This window comes from Rhipicephalus sanguineus, chromosome 7 (genome assembly GCF_013339695.2).
Source record: "Rhipicephalus sanguineus isolate Rsan-2018 chromosome 7, BIME_Rsan_1.4, whole genome shotgun sequence".
NCBI lineage: Eukaryota > Metazoa > Arthropoda > Arachnida > Ixodida > Ixodidae > Rhipicephalus > Rhipicephalus sanguineus.
The window spans coordinates 166,384,943-166,401,783 of record NC_051182.1 but is presented as its reverse complement, the minus strand read 5'-3'; the positions used below and the strand labels follow the sequence as shown (position 1 = coordinate 166,401,783).

Here is a 16,841-nt window from a genome sequence, read left to right as displayed (position 1 = left end):
TATATCATGTACCTTTATAGTTTTATTTTTTTATCGTGAGTCTCTCAGTAGATGACGGCTTTCTTTTGTTATCCACACTGCGCGCCGTGCCTTACACAGCACAGAAAGGCTCGTGAATAGTTTGCACCCTGTCAGGCATTGATTATCTTTCAATAGTGTCTTGGGTAACATGTGTGAAACTGTTTAAATAAGGCTTTGCCATGTCCTCAAAAAAAGCAATAAAAGGAGGGAGGGGGGCAAAACACGACAGCGTGTTTGTTAGTAAAGTTGATAATGAGCATTGTACACACACCCTGGCTTATCAGTCTCACCTTTAACAGAATTATTCAAAATCAACTCGCCCACCTTTTCAGTACCACTGTTCTCAGTTTTAGCAGTACTGCTCTGCTGCTCCTGTGACAGCAGCGCATAGCTTTCCTTCGTGTTCTAGCTCGGACATCACTGGACACGATGCCACCTCAGCTATGCGCAATGGCGGCGTCGTAACCGATGAAGTGCCAACTGAAGGGCGACTACCAGTGGCGTATCTTCGAAACGGGCGGCGCAAAAACAAGGACAAAGGAAAGACTACACACCACAGAGCGTTCTGTGGTATGTAGTCTTTCCTTTGTCCTTGTTTTTGCGCCGCCCGTTTCGAAGATGCAAAACCAATTCCAACTTGCCCAGGCATCAATTCTTCTACCAGTGGCGTAGGCAGAAATTTTTGTGGGGGGGGGGGGGGGGGGACGCGCCCTTTATCCGACGTGGGGTCCGGGGCAGGTAAGTGTGGCCGAGTGTCATTTTGTGGTCTGTATACCATGGCAGAAAAAAATTTCGGGGGGCACGGGCCCGATGTGCCCCCCCCCCCCCCCCTGGCTACGCCACTGGCGACTACAGCTAGTTCTCCACTTCACCGTGAAGCACGTATCAGAATGAGTGAAATGAAAACTCTCATGAAGGTTGAGAGATGAGAGGTAAAAAAAAAAAGGCCCGAAGGACCTGAAGGCAAGCTGAATTTCGCGGTGGAACGAGTGTTGTCAGCACAGTATCGCTCTCACCATGACGCCAAGTGTCTCGTTCCCAGCGCATGTTGGTCGGCTGGCGAGGACGTCACAGATGCCGGGAAATATGTACACAGCGTCGCCGTGCTGAATGGCACGGCCGCTCAGCGCTCCACCGCTGAACCTGCATGGAGGCAGTGTGCCGGGCACGTCAGTGAGCGCCGTTCACTCAGCATTGCAATAAAATTGAATTATTATGGCGAAAACCTTAAGGGCATCGTCAGACGCCCTTTGATGATGACGACGATGATGATGAAATAGCCACACCTTATGGCGTTTGCCTTCGAGTCGCCTTATGCAAATGCATAAGGGTTCCTGCGAGCTTTATATCTACATTTGACCAGAGGTCATTGATGAAAAATTCGTGAACACGGCGTGTCGCTGGGGCCGACGTTTCGACAAGCGGACTTGTCTTCTTCAAGCTTGCAACTGCTTTCCTTAGCGTGTGTGTGTATATATGCTCCGTACCCTCTCCTCCGACCCAAACAAAGGAGGAGGAGAGAGCAACTGCGTAGAAGTCATTGAACAAGGGATGTCAGTGGAGTAGACGTTCCGACAGGGTGAACCTGTATTTGTCAGTTTAGTTGGCGCCCTGACGAAGACAATTAAATCGCTTTGACCATGAAACGTAGGATCCAGTAACATTCCCTGTTCAACTATCCATTCCTTCAAGACATGATCCTCTCCTGAACTTCTGTCTTCTTTGGATACTCAAATAATGTAACAGTTTTAGCTTCTTATTGTTTGATCACGGTCTACACGGTCATTTTGAAGTATAGAGGCTCGGAACATGGCCTTTATGTCTTTCACTTTCAACATTAAGTATAAAATGCAGCGCAATGTATGCAAGCGAAAGGTTAATTATTGTAATAAGGCCAATCAGTGAATCAGCTGCTTTGGACTCCCTTTCAAATGAGCTCTACATCGGACGATTATATATATATGTTCATTCATGGTGAAATGTCAGCGCGCACAAAAGACAAGAACATAGTGTATAGGGGACAAGCGATTGTCCCCTACACTGAGTCCTTGTCTTTCGTGCGCGCTGACATTTCACCATGAATAGTTATTAACTCGCCCGACTTTCGGTTCTACTGCAATATATGTTCCTGTTGTTCGAATGAGTCTTGCAAGTGTTCGAAGTAAACACTGCGTAAGGCGGCGCCCACTTACATGGATATGGTGAGGCCGAGACCACTGGGAGCGCGAAACTCCAGGGGCTTCTCTCCGACGACGATATTCCGAAGGATGGCCAACACCAGATCCACCGTCAGCTCCACCATGGTGCTGATCTGACGCTCGGCCTGTGTTCGTAAGTGAAGCGATTGCAGGCAGTGTTCCGAGACAGAGTCTCCGCCGGTGAGCTGATGTGCGATAAAGTGCGAACTGAGGCCGGTTGGTGCAAGTTGCACGCACCGGTACAAGTTAATTGGTAAGCGTTAGGACGGTTGCACAGGTTGCTTTTAGGACGAGTGTTACGGCAGGACATGGCAAAAACGTTGTACGAACACCAAGTCCTAGTATTTTGGTTGCGGCAACCTTTTTTTTTTTTGTAATGTTATGTGCTGTTCAGAGACTTTTAGTACTCTTATATAGCGCCGGTAACGTGTATAATTTTATGACATCTTTATAAGAGGGCACACCCAACACTGACGCACAGTAGCCAACAAAAGCCAGTGGCTAGCCAACACTAGATATCGTTAACCAGCATTAGCCAATGTTGGTTTTATGCAAATAAATACGGTATAGGCTTTAGACAATTTACACACTTTCTTGAAAGTTACTTTATGCATATTTTGTCTTAGTAGTTTTATATAGTAGTTTGTGTGTCTTACTTTACATTGGCATAGAAAAGGAGTAAGAAGTGGTTTAGTGTGTGCGCCAATTGGTGCAGGCTGATATTCGTTCCTCTATCTGGGGAAATGACCCTGACATATAAAGTTGTATTCGGCTATAGAGTCGCTTTTTCTCAATATTAGCTCGGAAAATGGTCTTCTTTGTAGCAAAACAGCCATTTGGGCTAGTTGGTAACGGTTCATTGTGTTGACCCAAGAAATGCTCTGAAACCGCAACTTCCCATAGTATGACTCGCATTTATAATGTATCCTGCATGCTTCCTTATGCTTACAACGGTAGCCCATATCATCAAAACGTCTGTCCGTAATCGGCACCAGTCTTTTGACAATGTGGAAAGACGACTTACCTGCTTCTTTTCATTGAGGACGACGGCTCTCGCCAGGGCAACGTCCATAGGAACCGTTCCATCAAAGAGACTCTCTGAAAAAGGAAATCATTCGCTACGGGTCAGATTTTTAAAGAGGGGAGATGTTTAAGCCGGCCGTAATCCGTCCATCGCGGGCGAAAAACTCCGCGGAACGATGACGTAACGTCGCGTTGCCTAGCAACCGCCGGCGCAGGTACGCGCCGCTTCGCACAGCTCCAAGCCGGCTGTGCACTACTCCGCATGCACCGTGACGTCATCATGGCGCAGCTGCGCCGGCCTCATTCGCCCGCGACTCCGCCAGCAGCTGTGCACTACTGCGCATGCGCACGGCGCACCTGCGCTCGGCTCCTCCCCCTCGCCTCGACACTGCTCGCGCCCGCTCTGTCACGCCATACGATCAACTCCACTGTGCCTTTAGCCTTGCGCTACTAGAGCAAGCTACGCCCGGCTTTCTTTATTATTAATAAATGTGGTTAGCTAACCTCAAAGAAAAATTCAAATTGTCACCCAGTCATATTTTTTGTGGGATATTTTGGATCCATCCTGCCTTGTTTACTTAACAACTAACTGAATCAGCAACAATGTCATGGTCCCAGTTGTACGAAACGTCCACATTTGTGAGCAAACGTCTGTGAATTATCATGCTAACACTAGCTGTCGCGTAGCATCGGTGTGCTGTAAACGCTTAATACTGCTCGTGTTAATGCAGTTGGTGGGGCCACAGGCGAATAATACCTTTTTCGGGCTCTCCTTCCAGAGCTATCTCCGTGTCGTACTCGATGTTGACAGCCTTGGCTCGGTCGGTGGGCATCACTATGCCCGAGATGAGTTGCTGAGTCATGCGCTGCAAGGGAAACGGAAGGCAAGCGTCATGCACTGGAAGGCAAGTGCACTTAAATTTAAGTACACGGGCCTCTAGCATTTCGCCTTCATCGAAATGCGGCCACCTCGGTCGAGATCGAACCCACGACCTTCGGTTCAGTGGCCGAGCAACGTAACCACTGCGCCACCGCGGCGGCTAACAAAAATGAAAGCAAGTTCCACCCCAAGTGAAAGCTGTCCGAACTGCGGAGCATTGATTCGCCTGTGTTTTCCTTGTGTTTATCTGCTCTGTTCTTTTTGTGCGATTATGTGATAGTTCATATCCTTTTCCGTTATTTTCTTGAGGTTATCGGATTTGTTTTGCGAGCACCTATTTTCTGCTGTATGGCCTGCTTTTTACTGTTTTTGTACTGCTTACTGCTCCGAGCGCGGTGCGCCTAACTCCCGGCGCTAGCGTTTCGCAGTCGCTTTGCTGTCGCTTCGCTGGCTCGGACCACATTTAGCGGCCGTGCTTGGACAGACGAATTAGCCCTTCGGTGACGCTGGCGTTCCAAATTTGTAGCCTGCTCGGCTTATGTGTCAAACGTGACGCCAACGCGAGACATGAGACGACGACAGGACGGTCCCTTAAACTACCCCGCAGTTAATATACAATATTTACTCATCCTTTGCTTTCTCTTGTCATTGCCCCTGCGCACGCGTCACACGCGAAGCTCCTGGGTAAGCACGTTATAGTGCGTACCCAAGCAACGCGAGCAATATATGGTCACCGTAGAAAAACTTCCGCGGAACGGAGCAACAAGAGCGTGCCGGCGTCTCTCGAAGAAGAGAAGAAAGACGAAGTGGCATATGGATGCGTGCCTCGAGGTGGCTTGACGTGACTGGCTTTCCTGCTCGGTCTCGGCGCGAGCTGCGCGTTCTCTGCTCGTGATTAAATCGTTCCACGTCCGCCATCGGAATATGACCACCATGATCGACGCTTCGACTATTTCGCCTATACCACGAGGACCCAGCCAACTGCACGACATGTCGACAGCCATAGGTGCTCGAAAGCGTGGCAGACGAAGGAAGCCGAAGCTGTCGGTCGGTTCGACGAGCAGCTGTTCCAGCAACTTCACGTCGAACGTGCAAGCAAAGCTTCCAGAACTCTTCGCCCGTCTCACTCTGCGGCAGTCAGCGAATGAAGACGAGCGTCACTACCGCGCTGCTAGGTACAGGCCACCTGTTTCCAAGCCCTGCTCAGAAGGTGAGGTTCCGAAAACTCCACGCGGTGACGCGCACAAAACGCGCTCATCACTTGACAGCACTTCGAGCAAGGAGTGCGAAGCGAGTGCATCTGAAGTTGTCGAGAATGGAAGCGACTTCATTCGAGAGGCAGAAGAGATCGTGAACGAAAAGCCAGGTCCGAAGAACCTCGCCGAGTCCTATGTGGTGGATGTCGTGAGGCAGATGCGAGAAGTCCTGCAAGAATGGGGCCCCTCCCAAGAGAAGGACCTGTTGGAGGCGCTGGGCTACGCGCGGGCTAAGCCGGTCCTCGAGGCGTACGGCACGTTGATCGCCTTCCTGGGCCGGTACCCGGAATTCAGAGTGCTGCACGAGGACCTCTACACGTTCGTCTACTACCAGGACCCTGACGACGAAGACGAAGAGGGCGGCTTCTCGTCCCTCAACAAAGACGGCGCTACCACCGCGTCGTGTTTGGCGTCTTCTGTGAAGGACGATGGTGGATCCCAGTACACGGAGGCAGGCGTCCGGAAGCACCGGCGTTCACGTTCCAGTTCGTCGAGCAGCAGTTGTTACGAATCAGCTTTGGATGGAGAGGAAGACGACCGAGAGCAACGTCGATGTTACCCAACGAAGGTCGTCTGGAGCCAAGGGCCCTCGAATCCTCGTTATCAGTCGCGAGCTCAGCAGGAGGTGCAGCAGAGGTGCGACGCCGTGGCCCAGACACAAGGCTGGGGAGGCCGTGACCGCATCGTCGAGTTGGAGTTGACGCTGCGGAGGCGAGACGCTAAGATAGCGGAGCTCAGAGAGAGGTTGAAGATTCTTCGCGAGTGTCACGCCCGCCAAGTGCGCCAGCTTCACACGAAGATCGAGAAGCTTCTCAGGAGGCCACCACCCGCACCACCGCGGAGTGTGGCGAGGCCGAAGAGTAACCGCGCCGCCGTGAACGAGCGGAAGCCTACCACCTCGGACGGTACGTGCGCTGCCCAGAACCTCCCGCAGCCGCGGCGAGTGTTTCGTCAGACGTCTCCACCACCTCGTCCCAAGCCTGAGAAGCTGAGCGCACGGCCCGTTGTCTCGAGCCCTCGGCCGGTGCCCTCGGTTGACAAGAAGTTTACGACGTCGGCGGCAGAAAAGTGGACGCCGGTGCTCGAGCTTTACGAACTTCCCCGGAGCAAGAGCAAGGCCACTGTCCCGTGCTCGAACGTTGAGTCCAGCCTCGGAGTATCCTCCAGGCAGGCCAAGACGGAGCAACTGATTTCGAGAACGGTACAGATGGTGAAGAAGAAGCAGCCAAACTACACCGACCAGGAGATCCGCAGGAGGGTGGACCACCTGCGCCGCGTACAGGGAGGATTCTCCGGGATGACCTTCAACGCCATCGTGGCACTGATGCTCGGCCACCTGAAGACGACGCCGCAAGCGAAGCGCTGAAAACATTCGGACACAGCGAACTTCAAGAGCAAAAACAAGTCTTCAGGTGACTTAGAGAAATATGAGAAAGATTTGAAAAAAGTTTTTTCTTTGTTTTTTGTTATGTTTTGAAATTTAAGTGTTCTACGAAAGGAAAATGTGGAAATGTAATAAAAGAATTGCCATGAAAATCTTGTTTTTCTCGTCTGCCCAAGCAGCACGCGGCCAAGAATGTAGGTGTGAATTCAAGAGAAATGCGTTAGCGTTACGTATGAAAGGGTGGATGTCTTTCTAGAAGGGGCACATCATAACATCGAGGACTGGCCTTGGAGGCAGACTGGGTCTATTCTGGAAACAGGGGCGTAGCCAAGGGGGGGGGGGGGGTTCAAACCCCCCCCCCCCCCGAAATTTTTCAATTTTGCTTGCGTATATAGGCACGCACACATACAAACGCACGCACGAACATAGATAAAGTATGGTTGAACCCCCCCCGAAAAAAATTTCTGGCTACGCCCCTGTCTGGAAACATGGTTGTGATTGGTCCGGCTGAGTGGCCTTCACTGCGAGACTTGTAATGTTTGATGCAGAACGTCGTGCCGATAGCGTGTAAATAACCGCTGCACGGAATCGTCGCTTCATGCTCGATCTGGTCGCGAGAGTAGGCAGATCGGCCACGGTTTATGGGGTCCTGGACTGAGGACTCTACCCATTCGGAGGGCCCGTTGAAGGACAATACGGTTTCTTCTTATTCAGGCGAAATCCTTGTACGTACATCTCGTGAACAGGGTCGCGTGGCAAAAAGCCGACGTGTGCACAAGAATCCAACAAAGCAAAAAAAGAAAGAGAAAAAATTCAAAAGCCACCCGTGTGCCTCGTGGCTCCATGCGCGCGAGCTGCGCGATCACTTCGTCTTCGCGGCTCGCGTGATTAAATACAAGAAAACCGGTGATTGCCTGAGTCCGTCTAAAGTCACAACGCGTCTCGTGGATCGAGGCGCGCGAGCTGCGCGTTCACTTGGTCTTTTGGTGATTCTTTGCTTCGGCGTTGCGACAGACAGACAGACAACGAACTTTATTGGATCCTGAGGAGTTACTGACAGGACCGCGCCCACGTGGACAGAACGCCCTTTCCTGGGCCTCGAACTGTATTTATAACAGCGGAGCTTTCTAGGGCTGGGCCTGATGACAGACGAGTGTCCGCGTGGCCATGGCCTCGGCGCGCCCGTTATCTCGGAGGCCATGGCGTGGCGTGCCACGCTCCCAGATACACCCATAGATGGCGTAACTGCCTGGGTCGCGGTAAAGCCCCTTGATCTAAGATCAAGGGGCTTTAGGTCGCGGACGAAGCGGTAGCCGCACAGTGAAACGGGGGAAGGGCGGCTCCAGCGTGAATATAGGGCCTACTGTAGCAGGGGTGGGTGTGGAAGGTCCTTTCCACACACGTCCTTTCCCGTGCATCTCTACTGTACAAACAACGTAATCATAGACACCCACACGAAATCATAAGGATAACACAGGAGAACCGCAGCGCCGCTGTTTCGGCAGATTTCAGACTGAATGGAACTGGGGCAATATCTTTACTTGTCCTTGTTTTTGTTCTTTAATAATAATAATAATAATAATAATAATAATGTAGAGAAGCCTTGGGACATGGTAATGGGTTACCCTCTCCAGCGCCTTCTAGCGGGTCGTCCTCTTTGGTTGCTTGAAAAAAGAACGCCGCTCGCGCAGGGAGTTCGTGCCTTGCCGTGACTGTCGCCATTACTCATTGTCATTGAGTGCTGTCTATTAAACACCTTAACAATTTGGTGGAGAGTGCACTGCTCCCATTCAATGCCCCTGGAGCTCCGATCCCGTACCCTGCCATCTACCATGCCTCAAGACGCCGCCCAGCAAACGCCTCCTCTCGCAACGAGCACATGTCCCGGTGTCCCCCGTATACGCGATCCACCTATCTTCACTGGCGCCGATAGCACCGACGTGGAGGACTGGCTCGCAATTTACGAGCGCGTCAGCATCCCCAACAAATGGGACGAAGAAGGCAAGTTAAGCAACTTGGTGTTCTACCTCGCGGGCGTAGCAAGCTTGTGGTACAACAACCACGCGTCCGACTTTGCGACTTGGTCCGATTTCAAGACCGCCGTCATCAGCGTTTTTGGCCGCCCTGCAGTTCGTAAGCTGCAAGCAGAACAGCGCTTACGCGAACGAGCTCAGCAGGCCGGTGAATCTTTCACCAGTTATATCGAAGACGTCCTGGACTTATGTAAGAAAGCCAACGGCACCATGTCCGAGTCTGACAAGATCCGGAACATTATGAAGGGCATTGACGACGATGCCTTCACCATGTTGCTCGCTAAGAACCCTTCCACCGTGGCCGAGGTCATAACACTGTGCCAGAGCTACGAGGAGCTCCGCCGGCAGCGTTCGATGACCCGTCGCTCTCCATCACGCAACGAAGAGCTTGCTGGCTTGGCGGCCATACCTGACCAGGCCACGCTGCTGGCAGAAGTGAAGGCATTCGTGCGCGAGGAAATTGCACGCCAGTTCTCTCTCCTGGCCTTCGCCCACCCGCCGCACGTTCAACAGTCGTCGACGACCCTTCTTCCTCCCATCCGCCGAGCGATTGAGCAGGAAATCGCGGAGGTGATGCCTGAGTACCACCAGCAACCTCCGGCTCCTGCGCCACAGAGTTACGCTCAGGTTGTCGCCAGGACGCACCAGGCAATCCCTGCGGCTGCACCGTTGAGTTACGCCGAAGCCGCCGCTAGACCTCCATCCTTCGAAGCGAGCGTGCCGGCTACGTATGCTGCCGTCATCCCTAGGCCCCGACTGCAACCCACCTTGCAGTCATTTCAGCAGCCGCCCCGTCAATCGCATCCTGCGACGTGGGCGGGACCTGCCCCGGCGAACCGATGGCGCACACCCGACAACCGGCCCATCTGCTTTGCATGCGGTTATGCCGGTCACGTGGCCCGTTACTGCCATCGCGTGCAGCCGCCTCGAGTCGTGTCACCCACCACCAGCCAGTCCAGCCGTGCATTCTACGACCCGCCTATGTCGCCGACGTCACGCCCAGCTCCATCCACTCGCCGCTCTCCGTCTCCACGCCGTCGCTCACTGTCACCAATGCGGCCACGTTCTGCCGCACGAGAGCAGGAAAACTAGTCGTCGCAGTCCACGAGGCAAGGGCTGCGACGCTATCGAACTGTAAAAGCCCTCAGCAAAGTCCATCGAATGTCATAGACCTGTTTGTGGACGGTGTTCGCGCATCTGCACTTGTAGACACTGGAGCCGCCGTATCCGTTATGGTGTATCCAGACGACGGACCGACCCGCGGGCGGCTGAGTCACGTGACAGTAGGAACGCGAGTGGCCCGTCCGCTTGCGCGATACACACGTGCAGTCCGAAACGGGAGGAATAAAGCCCGGGCCGAGTCCTGTTCCAACCGCAGACGATGCAGCGCGCGCGTCTCAAAAGAGAAACCGCAAGTTCGAAGAGCCGCCGGCGCACTCGGCTACCGAAAAAAGAAGGAAAAAAACCTGTCTTGTTGACACCCCACCCCTCCGAGCACGCGGCCCGCAGGCGAGGAGGCGGACGGACGGTTCGTGAAAATGTTTTCGGCATTGTTGGCCCTCCCGATCCGCGGCCCAGCTACGGACTCCCCCAACCGGAAGTGGAGGGTCACGTGACGGCGAGGCCGCGGGCCAAAAGAGCGGTTTGGCCCGTCGTCTGGATGCACCATTATGGACGCAAAACTTAGCCGCTTACAGGCCGAGACAGACGGTACGATTTTCCGTGCGATGCGGCGTCCGACACGGCGGTGGTGGAGAGGGAATGGTGGCTGTCCGATGCTATGAAAGGTCACCATTCCGGTCTTCCCACCGCCGTGTCGGACGCCGCATCGCATGGAAAATCGTACCGTCTGTCTCGGCCTTACTTCGAAAAGTGACGACGCCACTTTCTGGGATGTCTCTCCGTACCGCCAGCTCCCAGAGTATTCGGCCTACAGCAGTATGCACTTCTCGCGTCGTCATTCAGGACGTTCTGTACGACGTCGAGTTCATCATAATTGCTGCATGCTCCCACGACGTCATCCTGGGATGGGATTTTCTCTCCCGCCACGACGCCATAATTCACTGCGCACCAGCCGCCCTCGAACTATCACCGTTCTCACATTTGACGCCGGCAGACAGTCCATCGGCATTCACCAAGACCCTCGTCAAAGACGATACCAAAGTTCCTCCAAACTCGTCGACGGCTGTGCCAGTTTACTGCGCCGGTCTCTGCGACACCATTGCACTCCTTTCGCCATCTGACCGCGTTTGCACTAGGAAAGGGTTGCTGGTACCTTTCGCGACCGTTCAAGTCACTCAGGGTAGCACCGCTATTTTTGTTACCAACCCATCCCCGCACATTGTTACGTTGGTCCGAGGGGAATGTCTCGGCAGAGTGGAGCCCCTCGACGACGCACAAGTTCTGGACGCACCCGATGACTCGCACTGCAAAAGTACCCGTAGCATCAGTGCCGTTTCCACGACTGATTCCTCACCCGCGGATGTATTTGGTCCCTCCATTGCTGACAACCTTACGTCGGTCCAGCGTTCCCAGCTTCTGTGCCTGTTGGAAGAATTTCGTTCTTCTTTCGATGTCGGGCAAACTTCTCTCGGCCGCACGTCCGCTGTTACGCATCGCATCGACACTGGCGCCCAACCACCACTGCGGCAACGTCCATATCGCGTGTCTCCCACAGAACGTCGGGTAATTAATGAGCAAGTCGACGATATGCTTCGACGCGACGTTATTCGACCCTCGGACAGCCCGTGGGCGTCTCCTGTTGTTCTCGTTGCCAAGAAGGACGGTTCTGTGCGCTTCTGTGTGGACTACCGAAGGCTCAACAAGATCACTCGGAAGGATGTTTATCCGCTGCCGCGAATCGACGACGCGATTGACAGCCTCCAAGGAGCAGAATACTTTTCATCTCTCGATTTGCGCTCGGGGTACTGGCAAGTACCCATGGCTGATGACGCTCGACCAAAGACAGCCTTTGTCACGCCCGACGGCTTGTACGAGTTCAACGTCATGCCGTTTGGTCTGTGCAATGCGCCCGCGACCTTCGAGCGCATGATGGACACCGTTCTGCGCAACTTGAAATGGCACACGTGCTTGTGTTACCTGGACGACGTCGTCGTTTTCGCTCCGGACTTCTCCACGCATCTTCAACGTCTGCGGCATGTCTTGACGCGTTTGACCAACGCTGGCCTCCAACTGAACCTGAAGAAGTGCCGATTTGCAGCACGGCAGCTGACAATCCTAGGCTACGTCGTGTCCAAGGACGGAATCCTTCCCGATCCCGCCAAGCTTCGGGCCGTGGCCGAATTTCCCAAACCTACGTCCGTCAAAGAACTGCGCAGTTTCATAGGACTGTGCTCCTATTTTCGACGTTTCATACGCAACTTTGCCACCATCATATCGCCGCTGACGAAGCTCCTTGGAAGTAACGGGCCCCTACATTCGTGGTCGTCCGAATGCGACGACGCGTTCGCAAAGCTCCGTCGTTTGTTGACGTCTCCTCCCATACTACGCCACTACGACCCTACGGCCCCAACGGAGGTACACACGGACGCCAGCGGTGTAGGCCTCGGTGCTGTTCTTGCGCAACGCAAACCAGGGTTCCCCGAATATGTCGTCGCCTACGCAAGTCGTACGCTTACTAGAGCCGAGACCAATTATACTGTCACTGAAAAAGAGTGCCTGGCGATCATCTGAGCCCTTACGAAATTCCGACCTTATTTGTATGGTCGCCCATTTGATGTCGTCACCGATCACCACGCACTATGCTGGCTGTCGTCATTGAAGGATCCCTCGGGCCGTCTCGCCCGCTGGGCACTTCGCCTGCAAGACTACGACATCCGCGTGCTGTACCGCAACGGACGCCAGCATGCTGACGCCGACGCCCTCTCGCGCTCCCCCTTGCCTGACGACAATGCCTCCTGCTCAGTATCTCACACTGCTGTTTCTTCTATCGATGTTCACACCATTGCTACCGAGCAGCGCAAGGATAAATGGATCGCTTCGCTAATAGACTTGCTCACTGATCCGTCGACAACATCAAAGACTCGCGCGTTGCGTCGTCAAGCCCACCATTTCGCCATTCGTGACGACCTACTGCACCGACGCAATTACAACGCCGACGGCCGCCAGTGGCTACTTGTGATACCCCGAAGTCTGCGTGCTGAAATATGCGAGTCCTTCCACTCTGATCCGCAATGCGCGCACTCTGGGGTATCCAAAACTTACCACCGCATTCGACAACGATACTTCTGGCGAGGGATGTACCGCTACGTGCAGAAGTTCGTCCGCTCCTGCCTCGATTGCCAACGCCGAAAACCTTCAACGCACGTGTCACTCGGCCTACAACCATTACCTTGCCCTAACCGTCCGTTTGGGCGCGTGGGCATCGATTTGTATGGACCACTTCCTCTGACGTCGGCTGGTAACCGTTGGGCCATCGTCGCCGTTGATCATCTCACGCGATACGCCGAAACCGCTGCCCTCCCAGCGGCTACAGCGCGTGATGTTGCCTCCTTCCTGCTACACCGATTCATGCTGCGTCACGGTCCACCCCAGGAGCTTCTCAGCGATCGAGGCCGTGTCTTCTTGTCGGAAGTCGTGGAAGCCATTCTGAAAGAGTGCCATGCTGTTCACCGCAAAACTACTGCTTACCACCCGCAGACGAATGGCCTAACCGAACGCTTTAACCGAACGCTCGGCGACATGCTGTCAATGTACGTCGCCGCCGATCACACCAATTGGGATGCCATTCTGCCCTTCGTCACCTACGCCTATAACACCGCCCCTCAGAGCACTACTGGTTTTTCACCGTTCTTCTTATTGTACGGAAGGCACCCGTCGCACACCATCGACACGATACTTCCATACAAGCCGGATCCATCTGAGTGTGCGCCTATTTCTGACACAGCCAGGCTCGCTGAAGAGTGTCGCGAGCTTGCCAAGACATTTACGACGCAGGAACAAGAGCTGCAGAAGAGCATTCGCGATGGCACCACTACTTCTGAACCCACGTTCCTACCTGGAGCGCTCGTATGGCTCTCGGTCCCTACCACTGCATGTGGCCTTTCTTCAAAACTACTGCCGAAATACGAAGGCCCATACCGGGTCGTCGAGCGCACATCCCCGGTCAACTACTTGATCGAACCCATCGAACCAGCTTCGGACATGCGCCGTCGAGGGCGCGACATTGTCAACGTGGAGCGCCTCAAGGCCTACTATGACCCACTCATAGTGACGAGCTGTTAGGTCGCCGGACGGCTCCCTTTTCCTACCGGGGGTAATTGTAGAGAAGCCTTGGGACATGGTAATGGGTTACCCTCTCTAGCGCCTTCTAGCGGGTTGTCCTCTTTGGTTGCTTGAAAAAAGAACGCCGCTCGCGCAGGGAGTTCGTGCCTTGCCGTGACTGTCGCCATTACTCATTGTCATTGAGTGCTGTCTATTAAACACCTTAACAATAATATTATTATTATTATTATTATTATTATTATTATTATTATTATTATTATTATTATTATTATTATTGTTGTTGTTGTTGTTGTTGTTGTTGTTGTCGTTGTCGTCGTCGTTGTTGTTGTTGTTGTTGTTGTTGTTGTTTCACTTTCTATGTCGGCGTCGAAGGTTTCAGAGTAGCTAGTAGTAGTAGTAGTAGTAGTAGTAGTAGTAGCAGCAGTTGTCCTCTGTGCATGAAAAATGAAAACAGAGTAATCCAGCCGGCTGCGGCAAAAGGCGAGCGTCGCGTGGCTCGAGGCGCGCGAGCCAGGACATCTCTCACTGCGCTCGTTCGCTCGCTTACGGCGAGGGACAACTAGGAAAAAGCTTATCTGAAGAAAAATTGCAGTTATAGGCGTTAGCAGCGACGTCTGCGCCTCTTGGTGGTTTCTGCGCATGTATGTGCATTGCCATCGTTTTGCGTCAGCAAGCTTGCAATTGATGTCTAGCACCCATCCTGTTTCCGCGTATCTTCCTTGTGTGATTGCTGCTTTGCGCTGTTAAGATGTATAAGGTCAGTATAACCACCAACTAGACCATATTTCTGCGTTGACAAAGAGGGACGACGCTCAGCGCAAAAAGCCCCCCCCCCCCCTGATCACGTGACGTGTATACGCACCGACACGATGCCTCCCATGGTGCCGACAGCGTACATGCAGAAGTCGAGAAGTTGCTGGGGTGCTTCCACTTTCAGGTTGGAGGCGAGGGACACGGTCTTTTTCAGCAGCTTGATGATCACCTCCTGCGAAAGCAGCGACGAGGACGCCCTTACAGGCAACCTACTCGGGCCATCGCACTCTTTCTATATTAGAAGTTTTTTTTCTTTTTTTTTACAACGGAGTTGTTAAAGCCGAGCTTAAACGTAGTCGATGTTTGCAGCATAGCGAAGCGGGTATGTGCCACATAAATTGGGCAATCTTTCTTTTACACTACTCACCATAGGCATGCGCAAGGGGGGGGGGGGGGAGGGGGCGGCTGCCCCCCTACTCACTAAGAGGGAGGGGGCGCAAAGTCTGGCCCATACATTGACTTAATAGGGAGGGGGGGGGCGCTGCGATGAACCTTCGCCCGCCTTCGCCTCCCCTCCCCCCCTTGAAGGAGAACCCTGCGCACGCTTATGCTACGCACCTCCGGTCCATTAAAAAGTGGTTGCATACTTTTCGCTTTAATGACAGTGGCAGATTTCCTGACATTATTTGGGAGTGCCTGCCGAATGCGCTGTGACCCGTTCCTATTATTCGGTGAATTTCCTTTTCGTGATTAGGCTCTCCTGTTAGTACTTGATTTAGGCATACATTTTCTTGTATACACTCCAATGTATAGTTTTCAATCTTAAACTCTTTCTGTTTCGCCATGCTATTCAGTGTGTCCAGATAAGATCGAACACGAGGTCCCGATCACCATTCCCGAAAATTATTTTAAAAGAGAGCGAAGGTATCAAAGTTAACATGTACCGATTTTTATTATCCTCACTTTAACTTGTTTGCAGCAATAAATTCATCAAACACAGGTATTTTGTGCGATTTGCCAAGTTTGTGAATTTTTTCTTAAAAAGTGCTTCGACAAGCAAAAAAAGTAATAGACTCGTGAGATTGTATTTCACTTGTTCTTTGAGGGTAATAAATATTGCGACCGAGAAGTGCACCGTTCTATCCCTATAGGTGCGCTCAACATTCAGAAATCGCGAAATTGGCGGAAAAGTGTTTTTTGCGGCCGAAATTAGTATATTTTTTTTTCAGGCGAACAAATTTTTTTTTCGCAAAACTAACTTGGAAACCATTGTTCTGGGTGTAATGCCTAGACCTAAAGCAAGTTTCATCAAAATCGGGAATGGTGACCGGGACCTCGTGTTCGATCTTATCTGGACACACCCAGCATTATCTTTGTCTTCGCCTATTCCTTTTTAGGCCTACTTTAACACTTTCTCGGTTTAAGTCCTCAATCATTTTTTACAATTAGTTGCCATCGTTACTGAAGACTATTATGTCATCTGTAAATTGTAGTTTGCTGAGGGTTTATCCGTTAACTTTGATTCCTGTTTCTTCCCAGTTTAACTGTTTCAATACTTCCTCTAAGCAAGCAGTGCAATTCGAAAGCTTTATTCAGGCAGAACCTCCAATCCAGGATACATTAAGAGGGAAAAAAATGGCGAAGCTTGCACTAAGCGGCGCAAGGCTTGAAACAGCGAAAGTGCAGACGGTTCTGAATCTGGCTGCTTCTAGTAGTTTCTAGGCCTTAGCTAGGTGGTGCAGGTTGTTTCTAGGTTGCTTCTAGATCGTTGCTAGCCTTACGCCAGGTGATGGTAGGTTGTTTCTACGTTGATTCTGAGCGCAGATAGGTTCGTGTTAAACCACAGACAGTCACAGACACGACACGGACGTCCAAGCTCCAGAGACAGAAACTCGCGCTGAAACCAAGTGCTCACACCTCCCATAGATTCTGCGGGCACGTCATCGTTGGCGTAGGCCTTCCATCGCTTCGGGTTCTACTGGCAGCGGCCGTTGCCTTTCCCGTTACCTAGTATTCTCTCGTTGTACGTACTCGGGGTCTTGGGCTCGC

The 16,841-nt window shown here is 52.5% G+C and overlaps 2 protein-coding genes across 2 annotated transcripts in view; one reads left to right on the top strand and one right to left on the bottom strand.

The window, feature by feature from the left end:
• LOC119400492 (motile sperm domain-containing protein 2) overlaps positions 1-16,841 on the top strand; it is a 200,481-nt gene that overhangs the window by 52,016 nt on the left and 131,624 nt on the right. The window lies entirely within an intron of this gene.
• Positions 1-16,841, bottom strand: part of LOC119399241 (uncharacterized) — an 84,145-nt gene that overhangs the window by 23,121 nt on the left and 44,183 nt on the right. The window contains exons 24-28 of the mRNA XM_037666058.2: positions 14,902-15,024; positions 4,000-4,108; positions 3,244-3,317; positions 2,214-2,344; positions 1,038-1,164 (exon numbers count right to left, since the gene is read on the bottom strand). Of these exons, the coding sequence (XP_037521986.1) occupies positions 1,038-1,164; positions 2,214-2,344; positions 3,244-3,317; positions 4,000-4,108; positions 14,902-15,024 (564 nt within the window). The remainder of the gene's footprint in view (positions 1-1,037; positions 1,165-2,213; positions 2,345-3,243; positions 3,318-3,999; positions 4,109-14,901; positions 15,025-16,841) is intronic.